General features: G+C 40.1%; 2 protein-coding genes and 1 pseudogene across 2 annotated transcripts; 1 reads left to right on the top strand and 2 right to left on the bottom strand.

Annotated features, from left to right (window-relative positions):
• Positions 1 to 42: 42 nt before the first annotated feature.
• On the bottom strand, positions 43 to 1,992 carry LOC141841878 (uncharacterized). Its single transcript, XM_074730073.1, has 3 exons — positions 1,613 to 1,992; positions 446 to 1,520; positions 43 to 364 (listed from the first exon to the last, which is right to left on the bottom strand). Exons 1-3 carry the CDS (start codon positions 1,990 to 1,992, stop codon positions 80 to 82), a joined length of 1,740 nt encoding a protein of 579 aa, XP_074586174.1. The 3' UTR covers positions 43 to 79.
• A 1,149-nt stretch (positions 1,993 to 3,141) lies between these two features.
• On the bottom strand, positions 3,142 to 5,244 carry LOC141839226 (calcium-dependent protein kinase 17-like). Its single transcript, XM_074726924.1, has 7 exons — positions 4,758 to 5,244; positions 4,544 to 4,687; positions 4,309 to 4,461; positions 3,896 to 4,011; positions 3,496 to 3,663; positions 3,292 to 3,419; positions 3,142 to 3,199 (listed from the first exon to the last, which is right to left on the bottom strand). The coding sequence occupies exons 1-7, from the start codon at positions 5,242 to 5,244 to the stop codon at positions 3,142 to 3,144; spliced, it is 1,254 nt and encodes a 417-aa protein (XP_074583025.1).
• A 1,426-nt stretch (positions 5,245 to 6,670) lies between these two features.
• Positions 6,671 to 11,530, top strand: LOC141842162 (protein NCA1-like; annotated as a pseudogene).
• The last annotated feature ends 4,545 nt before the right edge of the window (positions 11,531 to 16,075 follow it).

Genomic DNA, 16,075 nt, shown 5'->3' with positions numbered 1-16,075 from the left:
AATAATAATAATAGACTCAAAGGTGAACGGTCTTGATTGCTCTAGTAGTAGAACATAGCAAACAGCATGGACAAAGAGACTAGGAAGGATTTTGGCCATTAAGAATTGAGATGATTTCTGCAAACTGAGGTCGCTTTGCTGGGTTATCATTCCAGCAGCTGTGCATCAGTGACCTCAGAACCTGCGGGCACTCTTCAGGCACTTCAGGTCTCAACCCGCACGTAGCAATTCCGACTGCTACTTGGACTGGCGAATAACAAGCGTAAGGAACTTCCCCGGAGACCATCTCCCAGAGCACCATGCCGAAGCTATACACATTGCTCATCCAGGTCTCCGTTTCAGTTTCAGGGTCTCCGCCGATTATCTGTATCAATCATCATCAGTATGAACGATATCGGAGAAGCTGAGGCAATCGAATTTGTAACAGCGAAGAAATTAAACTGACCTCAGGTGCTAGCCATCGATAGCCAGCCATCTCATATTCGGTCACCTCTCCCACGTTGTTGCAGTAGGCGAGTATTCCCATGTCGCCAAGGCAAGCGTTTCTCTGCTTGTCCAGCAGAATCCTGCGTGCGTTGAGATCTCTGTAAGCTACGCCGTGATTGTTCATGAACATGAGCCCTTCAGCCACGTCCAGTGCGATCCGCGTCACCTCCTCGATCGGCAGTTTTCTGTTTTTGTGGATGATATCATGCAATGAGCCTGAATCCATCATCCTGGTCACCACGCACAGGCCCTGGTCTTCTTCGAAGAAAATGCCATGGAATTGGAGGATGTTCCTGTGGCCGCAGCTCATTAGCTGCAGCAGGTCCTGCCTCACCTCGATGTCATAGGAACTTCCCCTCTCGCAGCCTCTCTGCTGCTTGATCCACACTCTCCGCCCCTTGTGAACGCCCTCGAACGAATTAGGCCCCGTCCTCTCGACGAGCTCGACCTCGTGAGAGCTCAGCACCCATCTCCCCATGTCGTCGCCGCCCGATCGGATGCTCTGCCACTCATCGATCGAGATGACGACCGACGACATTGGGAGCGGGTTCGGCAGCGGCGTCCGGTGGAGTCGCTCTGCGTCGGGTCGTTGCCCGTCTTTCGCGCCAAATTGGGCGTCTTCGTCGATGCCCCTTGAGCTTTCTTCTTGACAACCGCAAAGACGGAGTGAGAGTTTCATGCCGTTGTTCTTAGGCTTCTTGATGGCCGCCTTCAACGAAGTCTCGATCCGGGCCTTGAAGGGGCTTTCGTTTCCCCGCTGAACCAGGACCGTGACGACCCCGAGCGTGAAGCCGTTCTTCTCAAATATCTGGACCTTCTTGCAGCGGATCGAAGAGCTACTGAGCGCTGCCGACATAGCCGGCCACGACACTGGCGAGCTGCAAGCGAATGTGAGACGGAAAACCGATTCCGTGTCTACTCCATCGTCATGGATCTGTTGAATGTGGACTGCGGGGTGGTCATCGGTCGACGCCTGCTCCATTAAATTCATGTGCAAGAGCACATCTTTGAGGTCAAATCCTGTTTGACCGTAGCTGCGCCATCAGCACAAGAGTTTTTCTAGGGTTAACTCGTGCAAATGGAGCACAAGAAACATGGTGGAAGAACCCAGGCAATCCAACATTACCTATTGGGCAGTGATTCGAAGTGGCGGCGAACGCTGGCGACGAGCTTGTCCGGCGGTGGGCCGCCGGCGTTCCGGAAGCGGCCGACGCCGCGGATGAGGCGGTCGAAGGGCGAGGGTTCGCGGGAGGTGTCAGGATTGAGGGAGCTTCGGAGGGCCGCGAAGGCGCCAGCGATGTTGCGGCCGATGCGCTGCCACTTTTTGGTTGGGGGAGGGAGGGGAGCGGAATGGGGAGACGGAGAGGAAGAGGAGGAGGTCGAGGAGGAGGAGTTGCAGACAGAGGAGGCGGTGGCGGAGCAGTCATGCGTGTGCATGAGAACCAGCTCGACGGCGTCATCGTCCGTGCTCGGCCGCCCGGACCAACACTCGAGCGCCGCCGCCATGTGCGTGGAGAAGCAGAAATGGAGGGAAGTGGATCTAGATAATTCAACGCGGTAACGGCACGACTATGGAGGCGCGCTGCAAACCCAATTAATGCGCATGTGCTGTTGAGCTGCCTGCTGTAGTACAACAGTAGCTGCGATAGCTGAGAAGGTCGGCCATGAAGGCCAGTAGTTATGGTCTTCTCTCCCTCATGCATTTCAGCGAATCGACGCACCAGTTACAGGCAGTAAAAATGCAGCTAACACTTCAAAAGATATGGAGAATCTCCGTGAAGAACATTGATCCACAGAAAATCTTGCATGTTTTCGCATTTGGGCAAAGCAGGAGGCAGGCAATTCGCCGTTCCTGCGCGTCATCCTTGTTTGGAGGCTCCATAATCCTGCTCGGTGTAGATGCATGGAATGTGGCTGGAAGATTGCGGAGTGGATTTTAGCAAGACAGGAGACAAATTAGTCGTAAGAACTGACAGCTTGTGGATCAACGTGTTGCGCGCGAAGTACGGCCGGTGTGGATGCAATTTACCTTTCCAGTAATTTGTAAAATTGTATTTGAGAAAGCCAGTTGAAACTACAGTTAGATATAGTTGTCACAGTGATTGTCTCTCTCCTTGGGACCAGCTGTTTGGTTCATTTCTTTCTTTGAACATTCACCTATTTTGATTTATTTGATGCGACTTGATGCCTTATTTTTATGAGCAATTTTGGTCACTATCATTTGTGGGCTCATTACCAGTTCGGTAGATTCTTTGTATCACTTGGAATATCTGAAATCCTATCTCAAATGGGACAAACATGGTTGAACACTTGAACTCTTCTCCTAACTCATTTCCACAAACAAGATTTGTACAGCTTTTATGGGAAAAAAAGTATTAATCACGTTCACAAGCTCCAACAACGTTTATGATCCAAAAACCAGATCTCTTCTCTTCTTTGGATTCTGCTCAGGTGTTTCCTTTCTCATCATGGCCACAAACTCGTCGTAGTTAATTTTTCCATCCTGCAGATTGTAAGAAAGTTATATATATCATCAGTGTTTCTATTTTTTTTTCTCCTGAACAACTGAATTCTTTCTTGTTTTAACTGCTCCAAGAGCTCTATCTACTTACATTGTCAACATCAGCATCATCGATGATACCTTTGATTTCTGTTTCATCGTACATCCCCTCTCTCTTTTAAAGCTTGCTCAAGTTCTTCTCTCGTAATATGGCTAAATTATAAACACACATATGCCCATCAAGTATCAGTTAGAGGACTGAATCGTTGCAAGTGCTAACAAAAGATTGTGTTGTAAGAACTTACCCACTGTTGTCCTTATCAAAGTATTGAAATGCTGTATATAGATGCTCTTCTCGATCCATTCTGTTCATGTGCATTGTTGCTGTGATGAACTCCTCGTAGTCGATTGTTCCATTACCATCTGCATCAGCCTACAATAAATGGTATGCAATGAGTACCAAAAAGTTAGCATAACAAATATACTTGTTTAGATCTTCAAGAACATACAGCTTCCATAAGCTGCTCGACTTCAGTCTCTGATAGTTTTGTTCCTTGCTTTGTAAGACCCTGCTTTAGTTCTTCAAGAGTAATAGTTCCACTATTGTCAGAGTCCATACTCTTGAACATTACCTTTAGACCCTGTATCTCCTCCTCCGATAAGCATCCTGCAATCACCTGCACACAAAATAGTAGAAATTTATCAAAATGGAAACAATTATACCACCCTTTTTCTCTATCCAAGCATTTTCTCCTATGAGATTCTTAACTAATTTTCATAATATTATCCAACATAGGTTAATGTTTTGTTCTACCATAGGAATTTACTGTTTTTTTTTTCAAAAAGCAACTGCGCTTAATACAAAATTTTGTAGACCTTGCGTTAATCGAATGCATGACAAGAATTTACCCTTAAAGCAACCTTCTTAAATTGATTCATTGCTCTAAATTGTTTCAGTCTATTGAGAACAGCATTATCAAGTGGTGTATCAGGTGCTTCTCCATCTTCTTTGATCCAAGGATGATCTGCATTACAAGTTCGTAATAAGTTGGCAATTTAAAATTTTACAGAAAGAGATTTTTGAATGAAAAACAAAAGAATGATAGAAACTATTTTTGATGGTTAGATTGCAGGCTGCTGGTTAAACTACCTCAAGAGTTTCTCATGATTATGTTTTTCCTTCCAGGCAAAGTTTGTCTTGATTTTTTGCAAGATGCATGTATAAAACTATTTCTGACTACCAATCAGAGACCAATGCCCTTCTAAGAGAAAAATAAACTATATGACGAAAGCTACTATGGAAATAAGCAAGGAAATCATACTGAGAACTTCAAATGCAGTTAGCCTTTGTTTGGGGTCCAAACGCAGCATTTTCCTTACAAGATCCTTAGCGCCACGAGAAATTGTAGGCCACGGGTCACTGGCGAAGTCCATCTCTCCTCTTAAAATAGCATTGAAGATCCCTTGTTCAGATTCTGAAGAAACAAATCTTGGTTTTAATTTTTATTCTCCAAAGACAATACTTCAAATTGTTCAATAAGGAGAAAAAAAAAATACCAGCCCAAAAAGGAGGAACACCAGAGAGGAAAATGTAGAGCATCACCCCTATGCTCCAAATATCAGCTTCGGGTCCATAACTTCGTTTGAGGACTTCAGGTGCTATGTAATATGCACTGCCAACTATGTCTTTGAATACCTCGCCTGTTGGGAGACAAGTCAGTAATTTAAACAATTAGGATGAACAAAAAGATTCGATTCAATCGAAACGGACCTTGCTTGAAGAAGACGGAGAGGCCGAAATCGGTGGCCTTGAGCGGCGCGTCCTCGTCCGTGCTGAGCAATAGGAAATTCTCGGGCTTGAGGTCCCTGTGTATGACCCCCATGGAATGGCAGGTGTGGATGATCTGCACGATGACCCTGAGCAAGGAGGCGGCGGCCCGCTCGGTGTAGTGGCCCCTGGCGATGATGCGGTCGAAAAGCTCGCCTCCGGCGCAGAGTTCCATTACGAGGTGCACCGACTGCTTGTCCTCGTAGGCGCCCTTGAGCTCGACGATGTTGGGCTGTCCGGAGAGGTGGTACATGATCTGCACTTCCCTCCTCACGTCCTCGATGTCCTCCTCGTTGGTGAGCTTCCGCTTGGCGAGTGTCTTGCAGGCCAGCTTCTCGCCGGTGGCCTTGTGGGTGCAGAGGTAGATGACGCCGAACTGGCCGCGGCCGAGCTCCTTGCCGAGGGAGTAGGTGGCGCGGACGTCCTCCATGGGGCGGCCGAGGACGGGGCCGATGGGGGAGGCGGACTTGGCCGGGGCGACACCAGCGCTGGGGATTGCAGGGGGATCCTGAACAGGGGCGTCGGCGGAGGCGCCATTGGGTTCGGCGACGTCAGGGTCGGCCGAGGCCGGCTCGCCCGGCTGCTTGGTGAAGCAGTTGCCCATGGGGAGGGGAAGGATGGTGGGTGAGGGGGTGGCTGGCCTCGACTATAGGGCAAGAAGAAAGAGGCCAGGGAGGATTTGGACGGGAGAGGAAGAGATGAGTTGGAAATGGGAGGAGGGAAGTTGGCGCGAACGGAGATGGTTGGGAGAAATTGACGGGAGCCAACTGATCGTTTCATAGGTATCCGTTTTGGCTGCGCATTCAATCCAACCCCGTTGACATTGATTGCTAAGGCAATGGATCCGAAAGTCCAAACCCAAACCTCTATCCAGAAATTGACTTTAGAGTTGACTTTAGGAATCCTTGCAGTGGGATAAATTTAAAATTATAAAAATTTTAAATAATAAAATAAATATGAATCGACAGTGGGATAAATTACATTTAAATGAGAATCCATACGGCTGTGCCGCACCTCGTAACGCTTCCTTCATCAGTCGGTTTCCCATCGCGTCCGACGAACCCGGCGGCGACTCCCCTGCCCTCTCAGATCGTATCTTTCTTCGTATTCCTCTTCCTCCTCTTCTCCTTCTTCTTATTTTACTAGATCTACCGTTTTATACAAGAGGAATGTGGATTGCTGAAGTTGGAGCTGGTTGTTTAGGGGTTTTATTGTTGCATAGCTTGCACAGAATTGGATCCTATCTGATTGAGGATGAAATTTTGATTTTTTTTTTTTAATTTAAGGGATTATCGCTAGGTTTCATATGCGGTTCATCTGTTTTTAAAGAGTTTTCTCTCTAGAATGCTTCTTCTCGTTCTCGCAGCTAGGTTTTATTAAACCTCAACAGTCATGGTAACTCGAAAAGTTTTGAGTTAAATTGCCTTTATTTTTGGAGGGTAATTGTTATATTCAGGTGGAGCAGACAGTGATCTTGAGATTCTAGTCAATCTGGATTCAGATTAGAGAATGAAAGCTCATCCGTTAATGTTTTGACACTTTGTGGCATAATTTCATGGACTATAATGTTCTTCCTTTGGAATTTTTTTCACCCATGAAACCCCTTCCCTCGAAAGAAAGATAAATAATCCTAATCGTCAATTTGATCTTTAGCATGAGCTATATTACCACATTTATCTTCTTTTAATTGTTTGAGGGAGAGACTTTTACGATGGTGGGCTGCACAATAATGGTGATTGGTTTGTTGTTTCCTGTACATCTAGTGATTTGAAGTTCTTATTATCTCTCCTATAAAACCTTATGCTGATCATGATGTTTATTTTATTGAAGATATAAGGAACTTATATATGACTTAGATGCCAAGGCCTCTTTCTTATTTTCTTAATGTGAGTTCCTAGGTCATGGATAGCTCTCTATTGGGGATCAGAGATGTGACTTGATAATCTTGAGGGTCATTTACTCGACATTAGATTATCTAGATCATTATCAGAATCATGGTGGATTGTGTGGTTGTAGATCATGATTCAGTTCACAAATCATTTAATTGCCTGATATAATATTGTTTGTGATGGTGTTAAATTGACCGTGGTTTACATTTTTTACTTTCATGTGTTCTGATTAATTATTAAATGTCTAATGATACAATCTCTGAAAGAGTGATTTGTTTTTTATTGTGTTAACTTGACTATGTGGTTTACGTTTTTTTTTTACTTTCATGTGTTTTGAGCATATTAGATGTCTAATGATACAATCTCTAAAGAGTGATTGTGATGTCTGCACACACCTAGATTTATTTGCACTATGTAAGTTCTATAAATTTCTCTGTGACTTTAGGGAAGTTAGAAATGAATAGCCATGCCAATGTTAAAAACTTAAAATGACTCATTTTACTGAAAATTTGGCAACCACCATAAATAGTTAAATGCCATGGTAAAGTTAGATTCTTTTTCAATGTTGAGTACCATAAACAAAAATAAAAAAAAATGAAAGAGCAGCTTTAGGCATTAGTGATGATTTCGTAATTTATTTGACATCTAGGCGGTAAATTCAAATTTTCATATTTTTCATGGATTCAAGTGTCATTTTGCTTATGCGAGCATGACTTGAGCAGGAGTAGATTTTACAAACATGTGTATGTTTGTTCAAATCCATATTCAATTGCAATAACAACAGATCCGTAGTAAATCATTTGATTGATCTGCAAAATGTGGAGAACATGCATGAATTTTGCAATCCAATCCCAATGTTATGCCATAAATATTCTGTGATCCTTTGCTTATGTGTAAGTAAAAATGTACCTTTCAAGTTTCAATTAATCTCTGTATCTTCTTTACTGGTGCAGTCGAGCAAAATGAGTTCAGCTTGTCCATTTGCTAAAGGAGCTTCAGTCGATGCTGTCTGTTCAATGAGGTCTCAACCAAATCAAAAAAATGCTGAGCATGAAGACAAGGGAGGTGATAAGAGCAATGATTCTGATACTACATCTCCAAAATGTCCCTATGGCTTTGACTCACAAACTTTTAATCTTGGTCCTTTAAGTTGCATGATTTACCAAAGCTTGCTCTATGAGAGCACCAAATGTATGCCATTTGCCACAAATTTTGCAAGTGAGTAATGGATACAACTCTTAAGTTTCATCTCTTTTTCATGGGAGAATGTTATGATAACATTATTTTACTATATTCAGAGTTTGCATATCCCGCTTTAATGATTGCCCACTTTGTGGTGCTGATATAGAGAAGATTGAGCCTGATAAAGAACTCCAGGTCACGGTTGATCGATTCATTGATGGTCATGCTTGAATCAAGAGGTCCCAAATTAATACAGATGGAATGGAAGGAAAATATGTTCCCCAAACTGTGATATATGGTGATGTCTCCATGGAGTGTGGATCTTTCCTAGTGCAACAGGCTATGAGGGTATGATGGTTATTTTTTTTCCATTTATTTTCTTTTGGTTATTAGCACTGTGCAACAAAATCGTTCTGCTTTGCTTGCTTGTTTTCTTTACTTTATGCACTTTAGGATGAATATGCTGAAATAAAAGAAGTATTTTTAATCCATGCTTGGTCTTGATTGCTTCTATGGGTGGCAAAAAACTTGATCTAATAATGGATATCCAACCTGACCTAATCCAATCTGACACAAAAAAATTGGATTATTATGGTTTTGGGTCGTTTCGTGGGTCGACAAATATATTGCCTTTGGACTTTCGATCAAATATAGATATCTAAAAATGCAATAAATCTGACCCTGACCCTAGTTTAATTATTGAAATATATTAAAATTAAAAATATATGATAAATCATCCAATGGAAATCCTATAACTAATTAATTGGAGTAATTTACTTATTTGTATGTACCATTACCATTAAAAAATCTAAAATCTCATGGCTCTAATTGATTGGTGGATAGAAGAAATAATTATTTATATTTAACAAAAAATATTGGAATTTAATTTAAGTTACATTAAGTTGATTTTTGTGTTGATATTAGTAAGAACTTGGTGATGACCTAAAACCCAATAACTTACTTGACTCTATCAACTCGACTCAAGTAGAGCCAAGTCTCTTGCACTTGGTTTCAGATGATTTTTTTAATCTGAAAAATGTTGGTTGGATTAAATTTTGGTCAAGAACCTTCCTGAACCCATCGCCCCCCTAATTGCTTGAGCATAAATTTTGGTATTAAATGCTAAGTTTAGAGGTCAATATCATGGTGAAAGTCTAAAGTGAAACTGTATCAAGCTTTTTTATGTGAAAAATTGGTGATTGTGGTCTGAAATGATGAGATAGTGGTTTGAATTTGAAATAAATTCTCATGGCAATTGCTAAGAATGTGACACCAGCTGATCTTTCATCTGAAGTTGGAAGTCTAAAATGAAAATGCTATAATTTTTTATGCAAAATGTTGATGTCCGAAATCGTCATCATCATCTTCAACTACATGAAACTTACAAATCTATATCACTAATAATATTTAAATTAAGTAAATTATTTTTATTACTTGTTTGAACTGATGACTGGATAATTTCTATATAATATGCACGGCATGCTATGTACCATATGCAGGCCTTCTGTGGACAAAATATAGAGAGTGCTAAATCAAGACTCAGTGTGTGCGCAGAGGATATCAGAAAACAGTTGGAGACATTGGGAAAGTCATCTGAATTATATTCACAGCTTGGAGCTGTTCTAGGGATGCTAGGGGATTGTTGGTGTGTATTTCACTATTTCTAGCTTCATACCTGCTTTATCTGTTAAGCAACTGTGGACATAGAACTATACTTTTGACATATAAATTATTGCACGGATGTTTAATCATTCCATTTTATAGTGCATTTCTAGCAACAAGGTGATAATCTAGTTTTGTTACATCTTTTGCATATTGTATTTGTAAGAATCTTGTTCTCATAGTTAAATTATTACTAGTAAGTCTTCTATAAGCAAAGATATTGTGAATTAGTATCATAATGTTTTTTAAAACTCTAAAATTTCAACTTTCAAAAGCTAGATACAGATTCGAGGCATTGAGAACCTTCAAGTAAACATAAATAACGACATGTCATGCAATGTGTTTTTTGTTTCAAAGTCCAGTATGATCTTGGATTGTGATTCACTTCCAAGTAAAAAATAAGGGAAATATAAGTATATAGATTAGTTCATTATCTATGAACTCAATCTTTTGCAACTCTGCTCTGTTGTAACCAACTCAGCTATGCCATTATCTAAGAACTCAAGCTTTTAGGATAAGTGGTCAGCCAATCAATTTTAAGAGATATGAAAATGACTTGTGACATATCAAAAGATACAACACAATTTTAAAAGTTTCTAAATGGTTTATTTGTTGGGTAATTTTATAGTATAAAATAGCCTTTTCTCATTATGTTTAACTTTGGCTAGCAGTAGTCTTTCAAATAATTTCTATTATGAGACCGTTGTTGAACTTAATTCTTTGCCTTGCAGTTGAGCAATGGGGGATGCTAAGTCAGCTATTGCTTTCTATGAAGAGAGTGTCGAGTTTCTCACAAAACTGCCTGCCACTGATATTGAGGTTTGTATTTTTAGTTTTTTTTTTCAAGTATAATTGACTTGATTGAACACTTGTATGATTCTTGATTTGGTTTTTGTTTTAGCTTGTCATTACAAACTTCTGCTTTCTTTTCTTCCGTAGTTGGTGCACACACTGTCTGTTTCTTTAAATAAAGTTGGAGATCTTAAATATTATGATGGAGACTTGCAATCAGCAAGAAATTATTACGCAAAAGCTTTGAAATTTCATCGAAATGCTGTCAAAGAGAACTCAAGTTTGTCTTCCCAGGTTAGCAATTTTCCCAGTTTTTGTTTCACATGCATGTATTAGTGCGCTACATGTTCAAGAAAACAAGTTTATTCTTCTCTCTTAAGCCAATATAAGTATGCCATATGTGAGAATAATACATGGTAATACATAACTGGACAAAATATTAACACAAGACAGAACTAAAATTTTGGCATTTTCTGTCTAACGATCCTGGAAGTATTAGAATTCAGGTTGATGTTTGCACTGTTACTTGGTAAGGATGTGACAATGGATGTTCTGGCTATGTGGTATATATAGTATCTACTGCTACATGTAGTGATCAGCATTTGTAGATATAGTGCTATGAAGCAGGATGTAGAGATAATTCTATGTATAGGGCATATCATTATAAAAATAATTGCCAATGATTCAATTTTTCTCCTATATAGTATTAAAATTTCCATTACTGCATGAAGTATATGACCATACACTTCATGAGTTTCTTCTGACAAAATGTAAGCCATGTAACTGAATAAATCTTCCTATTGACATTGTTAGGTTTATGTATTTTGAGTAGCATTTGTGTTTCTTAATGTTTAATTTATTTCCCATCTTATTTGGAAACAGTTTTCTTCGTAGGTTGTTGATTTAGCTGTTTCCCTTGCCAAAGTTGCGGATGTGGATAGAAATCTAGGAAATGAAGATGTCGCAACAAATGGATTCGAGGAAGCAATAAGCTGTCTGGAATCATTGAACCTGAGTTCAAATGAAGTTGGACTAGAACAAAAGGTAGCTGATTTAACCTAATCACTACCAATGTTTCTTTTCCTTTTAGTTCATCTACCTGCTAATATTGTTTATCCCTAAATGCAGCGCAAGTCTGTGCTGGAATTTTTGAACAAACAGCTTGCAGAGAGAAGATCATCAAGCCATTGATGCTGTCGTTTGATGAGGTTTGCATTGCATGCAACAAGAAAATACACCATAATTACTATTATGGTTGAGCGTCGTGCATACTTACAAGTTACATGAGGTGTCAAAGATTAGATTAGCTGTTTACATGATCTACATATCTTTTATGGTTTGCAGGCCTATGCTTTGAACGTGCATGCATAGACAGTAACCAGAGGGCTAATAATTGATACTCTGTATGCACGTGAACGTTTTTCGTACTTTTGATGATAAATATACGGAATTTAATGCACTATAGCCTTTACAGTTTATCCTTGCTATAGTGGTAGTTCCTCAATGTTTGTGAAAGAGGGAGCAGGCTCTTTGCTCTTTTAACATAGATCTGGCTCTTAATTGAAAACTGAATAGATACCTTCAATATAATTTATTTGTTCCTCTTCACAAAGTACTTGGGATGAACAATTAAAAGAGTAGATAAACACAAAAACACCAAGGTGATGTTAGTTTAGTTGCTACCTCCATTGTACTTTGCCACTCTTACCTTTGATTACTGGTCCTCTCTTCATGGTTTGAAATTGTCTCATTATGATAGCGCTTGTGGGTTTGCTTCAATTTAGTGAGGATGAATATGAAAATTTAAAATTCTCTTTCATATGTCTCTAAACTAAATAAGCAAGCATTTATTATCCAAATAAAAAAACCTAAAATTAAAATTGCAATCATATTTAAAAAAATTTAGTTCGGTGATTTTTAATTCAAATTCATCTAAGAGACTAGTCAGTCAATCTACCAAACCTGTTGACTAATTTTTTTTGTCGGCTCAATTTAATTAGTTTTGGATTGATGAGGCCAACTTGGTTTGATCAGCAATATCAGGTTGAACCAACCAAGCTCTTCCTTCAAGTCAAATTCACTTGATTTGATGGATCATGTCAAATCAACATATTTGATCAAATCATGAAATCAAGCTTTATATATATATATATTTATCAGGAGGTAAATGCATATGCCCTCCTGAAATTGATTAAAATGAGTTAGACAGATTCATTATACTTGTAGTAAGCTATTGATTACTTCCACTGCTTGTCCTTTTTTGCAAGAAGAATCTCCAGGAGTGAAAATGACTCCATACCCAACGACTGATTGAATATGTTGGTGGCTGGCAATTTCATCACTCAGCTAATTAATCGAAGGAATGTTTCATGTATTTCTAGCATTTGTTATCTTCAGGGGACACGACGACGATGATGGTGTGTTGATCTGTAAAGCAGCGGTTGGCCCATCATCAACCTTAGCTCAGGATGGCAACTTTTATTATAAAATAGCACTCCAAATATTCCTCCTATCTTTCCTGGGCAAACCTGTTTTTCGCTGCATTCAATGATGAGCGTTAATTTAGAACTTCGCCTGAACCTGAGCATCCTGATCATGCGATTTACTTGCAGATCTGATTTTTAAAAACTATATATCGAGAATAATATGAGTTTTTTTTAAATTACTTGTAGTTATCTTAAGGTTGAACTCTTGAAAGTATGATCACCTTTGGTTTAACAGGGAAATCGATTATCCAACTAAAAGACAGTTTCATTTTGTATCAATACCTGTACATCTGAACCTAAGTTCTTATCGTTGTTTGCGCCCTTCAGTGATTGCAGCTTCCTCCACCAACCCTCCATGAGACACAATAAAAGAAGAGAAAGGAAGACAGGAAACAACTATTTCCGGCCATAAAGTTTGGTCGTCACTAGAATCCAGCTGATGCCCACATGGGAGCCTGGTTTGGGTTTCCCCCCTTCCTCGATTGCACTTTCTCATCTTTTCTTGTTAATTTGTACTCTGGTACCTAAATGATGTCTCAGTGGACAACCCTCGATCCTCCCTCTTAGGAAATTAAATCAACTATGAGAGTAAACTTGTAGTTCTCTTATAATCTCTGAGTTTGGGTTGCTTGCTTGCTTTGTCCAACTGGTTAGTTTAAGGGTATACATTACTGACCTCAACCAATATTGGTTACTGTAACCCTGTGGCCATGGTTTGAGACTGACTAGCTATAATATGATTGCTCCAGTTAAGGTTAGCTTGTTTGCACCAATTACTCTAGCTGAAAAAAAGGTGGCGTACAAGACATTGTCTGACATTCTCACATGGTGCTGAATCAGTGGAGAGCCTTTGGTGGGGTTGAGAAATTTAGGTTTATCATAAGATTTTGGAGCAGCATCTGCTCGTGGTACATCTCCACTACCTGCTCGAGTTATTGTATGTGATATGATATAAAAATACCCACCAGAAAAAAGAATCCAGGAGATGGAGCCAAACCACTCATGCATTGCCCCAGGACAAGAAAAGGGAAGCATTTTGGACAAACTTTTCTTCTTTTTTTTTTTCCCCTCTCTCTTTTGCTCCTATCACAGTAAAGAGCAGTAATGCTGGGTAGTAAAAAGCGATGCCACAGCAAAAGGAGAACACAACAGGGAGTGAGTGAGAAGACCCAATCATGCAGAAAATTTTGTTTATGAACTTAGCGATCTGCTTTCTTTTATGTACTGGCCAAGGCATTGTCTGCGCAAGTGACAAATGGATGCTGTCATTGATTATCAGACCACCAAGAAAACTCCCAGATCTGCGAGATGCCCGTGTATATATATATATATATTGCGATGAAATAATTTTTTTAAAAGTGATGTGAGGTACGAATCCTTATGATCTCCCTGATGAGATACTGAAAGCAATGTTATTGTGTCAGTGAATAGCACTGTTCCTTCCACAGTAGATAATCATGAAGCTGGCTTAGCTTCATCTTAATCTAGCTAGTGTGTTAGCCGTCTGACTTGCCATCCTTGTTCATTCGATCCAATCAATTGAATGCATATATAATTAAGTCAATTGTGCCATTAATTCAGTATACTTTCTTAGATGAGTTATTCCATCTTCCCTAGTTTCATGCATCAGCCAACGGCAAGACTTGCGGGAAGTCAGCCTTGTTTATTTTGAAGACGCATGAATCGCAGCTTCCACATTATCAAACTGTTCTTCCTCACTTGTTTATTCATTTACTATGTCTTCCTCCTCATCCATGATGAATCAGGTTTGTCAATAATATTATTTTGTAAATTTTTGATATATTTGACAAATAAGTTTTGCATTGACCTACGGTTAATTCTGTCAGATTTTAAAAACATTAAATCAGAAAGTGATTTTACTTGATGTCTATCGCGAACACTCACCTCCATCCATCCACGAGGATGGTCCAAAATCCTATCACGAATTGATGGAAAGTTTAGCATATATTCTCATGATTGTTAGTATATCATTATCAATTTATCATTTTTAATTGATTTGATCATCACCATCACCATCATTTTTCTTTCCATGACAGAAAGGCTTTTTTAGAATTGAAAAATATATTGCATATTTCTACTCGGAATCGGATGAAGCTCCAACAAGAGGATGTTAGGCCAGTAGCCAAGGAAGGGAAGGGAAGAAGAAGAGGTAGCTAGCAGCAGCAGCAGAGGAGGTCAAGGCGATGAGGCTGGGGCATTAATGGCTGTGGCAATAGAGAGACGAGCTCTGGATTGGAATTAGGACCTTAGGAAGTGCAGGCATGCGAAGGCAATGGCACAGATCTTCTCAACTTCTGCTGGATGTATAGTTTTATTTTAGTGCTACGATTTACTATAAATGGGTTGAGTGGGAGAGAGTATTTTCCCAAAAAATCATGAGCCAAATGGTAGTGGACAGTTCAACGTATAAATATGTTGCTAAAATGGTGATAATGCCATCGATTCCAGCGGATTGGTTAGAAATGGAAAGATATTAGATCATGATCTTGCTCATCGATGCTCCCTCCTTCCTCCACACTTCATGTCTCATCTCTTCAATCCAAAAATATGCTGAGAAATGGAAATGCCATGGTCAGACTAATAGATAAATGGCACAGTGACTGTGACGCAGCATCTTTATTCAATTACAGTAGAGCCAGAGGAGGAGAGGAAGAAGGTGGAGAAGAAGAAGAGGCCAAGTTTGGTTACAGTGCCGCAAGAGCACGTGGCCCCCATGCGTTTCATTGTGCAGTGATTAAACGACGAGCACAACAGTAAAGATTAAAAGAAGAAAGAAAGAAGAAAAAAAAAAGCAAAAAAGCTGCTGGCTCAACTCTGCATGCATGCATGCATGCTGCTGCTGCAGCTTCCTCTGAGCCCAAGTAGAAGACAAACCCATCCGTCACAAAGCCTGAGACCAAGACCAATTCGATTTGAAACTCTCCGGTCTTCACGATCGTCTTTTAAAATTTGGAATCATCATTTCATTTTTGTATCTCCCAGACAGCTCCTGGAGTCGAGATTATGGAACTAATATCATATTACAGAGGTGCTCAAGTCGTCAGCTACCGTTGCAGGATAGTAGTTTGTGTTTTGTGGGAGCCTACGAGATACATTAAAACTCATCAGTAAAAAGTTGGCAACAACGACAACAAAAGAACGATGACAAAGGGGAGGGAGGAGAGATGGAGTGGAGGGGTCGTCTGACCATTCCAACACCATTTGGATTTGTCTCAGAGAAAAGGAAAAA

This window comes from Curcuma longa, chromosome 11 (genome assembly GCF_044706935.1).
Source record: "Curcuma longa cultivar G26 ecotype Majalengka, Jawa Barat chromosome 11, ITB_CL_G26_1.1, whole genome shotgun sequence".
NCBI classification, from domain to species: domain Eukaryota; kingdom Viridiplantae; phylum Streptophyta; class Magnoliopsida; order Zingiberales; family Zingiberaceae; genus Curcuma; species Curcuma longa.
This window is presented reverse-complemented; position numbering and strand designations above follow the sequence as displayed.